The sequence below is a fragment of the Cucurbita pepo genome, chromosome 1 (assembly GCF_057944985.1).
Source record: "Cucurbita pepo subsp. pepo isolate OVF chromosome 1, ASM5794498v1, whole genome shotgun sequence".
NCBI lineage: Eukaryota > Viridiplantae > Streptophyta > Magnoliopsida > Cucurbitales > Cucurbitaceae > Cucurbita > Cucurbita pepo.
Window position 1 is genome coordinate 11,124,135 of NC_141798.1, and position 3,676 is coordinate 11,127,810.

The 3,676-nt window shown below is 35.0% G+C and overlaps 1 protein-coding gene across 3 annotated transcripts; it reads right to left on the reverse strand.

The window, feature by feature from the left end:
- Positions 1 to 445: 445 nt before the first annotated feature.
- Positions 446 to 3,295, reverse strand: LOC111793031 (elongation factor 1-gamma). Of its 3 annotated transcripts, none has more exons than XM_023674735.2 (8): positions 3,201 to 3,295; positions 2,964 to 3,010; positions 2,711 to 2,860; positions 2,550 to 2,610; positions 2,412 to 2,464; positions 2,197 to 2,298; positions 1,423 to 1,936; positions 446 to 1,053 (listed from the first exon to the last, which is right to left on the reverse strand). In XM_023674735.2, the coding sequence occupies exons 2-8, from the start codon at positions 2,970 to 2,972 to the stop codon at positions 674 to 676; spliced, it is 1,269 nt and encodes a 422-aa protein (XP_023530503.2). In that variant the 5' UTR covers positions 2,973 to 3,010; positions 3,201 to 3,295; the 3' UTR covers positions 446 to 673. The 3 variants fall into 3 exon arrangements, with proteins under 3 accessions (XP_023530503.2, XP_023530487.2, XP_023530496.2); XM_023674719.2 differs by having other exon boundaries at positions 3,183 to 3,295; XM_023674728.2 differs by having other exon boundaries at positions 3,154 to 3,275.
- Positions 3,296 to 3,676: the final 381 nt, after the last annotated feature.

The following is a 3,676-nucleotide window of genomic DNA, read 5'->3' on the forward strand; positions in this document are numbered from 1 at the left end:
CTTTTTATTAAAATTATAATTAATTAGCTAATAATAACTTTAGCATTATTAATTAGTTAACTGGAATTTTTTAACTTCCTAAAAAGTTTATTAACATAATTTAATTGTAATAATTATTTTATTTTATTTTAATTAATTCTTCTCCAATTAATGTAATATAATTTTATGAAAATCGTTAAGCATATTATTCATAATAAAAATAAATTAACCTTTATTGAATTTAAAATATTTTTAGTAATTTCACCTAATAAAAATAAAATATAACAATTATATAATGTAATAAAATTGTTGAAAATAGTTACAAAAACTAAATAAATATATTATTATTTTTATATAAAATTTTAATAACATTATCAATATCAAACACATTTATATAATTTTTAAACATTTTATTTCCACACATCCTATTCATACATTTTAAATGAACAAAGCCTTGAATAGTGTATTGTAGAAACATGGACTTTTAGTTTCATGAAGAACAAAAAAGGAGAAGAATTAACACGGGGAGATTTTTACTTGCTGTTTTTTCCCCCTTTGGGAGGGGTATATCTGTCTAATCACACTCGGACCGAAATAAGGACTAGTAAACGATGATATATGATGATGATGATGGTACTTGGAACTCTCGACTCGAAAAGAAACTAAAACAACACCCCTTAAGATAATTGCTTCATCACTTGAAGCATTTGGCGTCCAACAAAGCCTCTCCTTCAAAAGGCTCATGATCTTCAATCATCTGGTTCACGCGTTCCTTTTGTGCCTCGTCTGATATATCCACCTTCCTCCATTCATACAGTTCCATGTCATAGCACTCGTCCAGGACGAACTTTGGGATCTCTTGCCCACGGAACAGCCACAATCCCTTCACCTTAAATGGAGGTTCGGATCCAATCACTAACATCTTCCCGAAAGCATACTTACGTGCGAGATCCATCCGCTGGAGAAAGCCACCAACCTTGTTCAAAGTCACGAACGAAACAGTATTCTCATCGTCGTACTTGTAATCACAGAACCAAAGAGAATATCCCTCTGGATCGTACATGTCCCAAAATCCTGCAACAAATTTAGGAGAATGCTTGTTTATTATATGTAGTGAAACTAAATGCAAGCAAGAGAAAGCTAACAATTACATTATCCAGATCATCAGTGGAGTAGTCAGAAAACTTGAAGAAATAAACAAGTTTGAAGAAATAAAAATTAAGTGCTAGTTACTGTAGATACGAATGCTCTAAAGATAGTAAATAAATGATTGCTTATTCACACAAAGAGAAGACAAGGTTTATTTTCCGTAAAAGTTTTGCATGCTTTCATGTCATCGAACCATTACTCAACAAATGACAATAAAGGTTCCCACTTAGATGGCGGGTATCAATCATTGATGCGATCATTCTCCAAAACAATTCACCTGAAAGGGTTCCATACCTTTGATTGCAACCTCCCGGAAGTTGGTTTTGGTATTCGAGTACAGCCGCTTCCACTCGTCCAGAATCATCTTACTGGGAGGAAGCAAATCGAGAGGATTTTTGGGTTTAGGCTTTGGTGCCTCATCCTCTCCCTCGCCAACTACCGCCTTGGGCTTCTCTTTTTCTGCTTCCTTTCTAGGTTCTTTCCTTACCTCATCTTTGTGCTTTTGCTTAGCAGATTCATCAGGTTTCTTAGCAGATTGAACAGGTGGAACTGACTCTGCCTGCTTCACCTCACCCAGAATTTTTTTGAAGTTTGGTTGATTGACTAAGGTCCAGAAGTACCTCTCAACATGTGGGAACTCTGAGGTAAAGCTCTTAGTCATTAACTTAGTAAAACCCAATAAGAGGTTGCAAGTCATGATGATGTCAGCTAATGTTACAAAATGACCAACTAGGTATGTGTTTGAAGCAAGGTGCGTATTCAAAGCTCCCAAAGCTCTCTTCAATGCAGCAATTGCAGCTTCCTCAACCTTAATACGGGAAGAAATGTTATCAAATCATATGAGATGGCATTCAATCCAGATATAACCGCATTATCAGAAAAAAAAAAAAATGATGAATATACAGGTGTTTGCACTCATAGAAGCTAGGACTTGACCAAGAAAGGAGAAAGATAATCAGCTCAATTGGCCACAAGAATTCAAATAATCCGAAAGGAAGCATTTTAAGTATGAACACAAGCGCAAAATAAACCAGAGAAATTAATCAAATGGCCACAAGAGTTACTTACAGGTGGAAGATAAGCAGCTCTCCCAATTCTAGGTCTATACCAAGTCAAAATATTAGGATCTATCTCTAATGATGCAAAATCAATCCATTGTTCAATATGCCCCTGAAACACAATCAGAAGCAACAAACATGATAATTAATAAGCATAATTCCCCACGGTCGTAAAATGTAGGTTTAATACAAAAAGAATAAAAATGTTAATGTAACTCATCTCACATAAGCTATCGAAGATGAACCAAACAGAGGACTATCAGCCTTCAAGCGCGCAACTGCATCATCAAATACACAAACAAGTCAGATTTAACACAATCAGTTAACCAACCCGAGGTCTAGAAAATGGTTCGCATCATTTACCATAACGGGCTATCGCATTGCTCTCAAATATGGGGCCATCGGGCGTTTCCAAAACAGGAACCTAAAAATGCGAGAAATTGTCATTGAATGTTGATTCATCTATAACAAGTAAGCAAGATCTTTGACAAGACGAATTTCCGCTTATCAAATCAGAAACCAACCTTCCCAATAGGGTTCATCTTGATAAACTCCGGAGTCTTGTTTGAGACTCCCATCTCAAAGTCTGGGATCAATTTCACTTCGACTCCATTGTACTCTGCAGCAATGAGAGCCTTGAAAGAATTTTTATTCGTCTTTCCTGCGTGTATCACCTGCAATCAAACCCAGGTCATATACATCAGACAACATTCGAGATAAATTTCTTTTGAATTCAATTCATTGAAAATTAGTTCAATACAAGTATCGATCACACACCAGTGCCATGGCTGAACGGAGAAATGCTCCACGCTCTGGCTTCAGATCTGGCGACATAACAAAATGAACAAAATCAAGTGAGTAATCAACAGTAAATGGAAGTTATAAGGAAGTAGTTTCCGCCATGGCAAAGAACAATGAAAACACTTTTGATTAGCAAATAGAAGGCATAGAAATCGATAATGATTACGTTGAAGATTGAAATGGAGAATTAGAGACCTGAGAGAGGGAGCTTAACTGCAGAATCACGAGAAGCAGTTGGAGGCGAAAAAGTCGAGAAGTGGAGTAGGGTTTTGCAGTTCGATGCAGAATTTCCGAAGGCAATATAAAATTTACATATATGGAATATTGGACTCCTCGTTCGTTCTTTTTATTCTTTTATTCTTTTATTCTTTTTTTCCCCTCTTCTATTAATCTTAAATAAATAAATAAATACTTATTTTAATTCCTAATTTTGATATATTTTTTTTTATTTTTTTTTATTGATGGTAAGATATGATGAAAAATGAGATCAAAAGACTCTAGTTGACTAAGTTAGGCACATTTAAAAGGTATTAATTAGTTCATTATTGTCACTAGTGCCATAATTGCATTTTCTAATGACGTTCACTCGCACTTAAATGAGTAAATCAACCAACTTAAATTTAGCGACACGAGTGACGTATACCCAAACTTCTGACTCCGTTTTGAGAAAAAATGTTTTAGAAAATTGG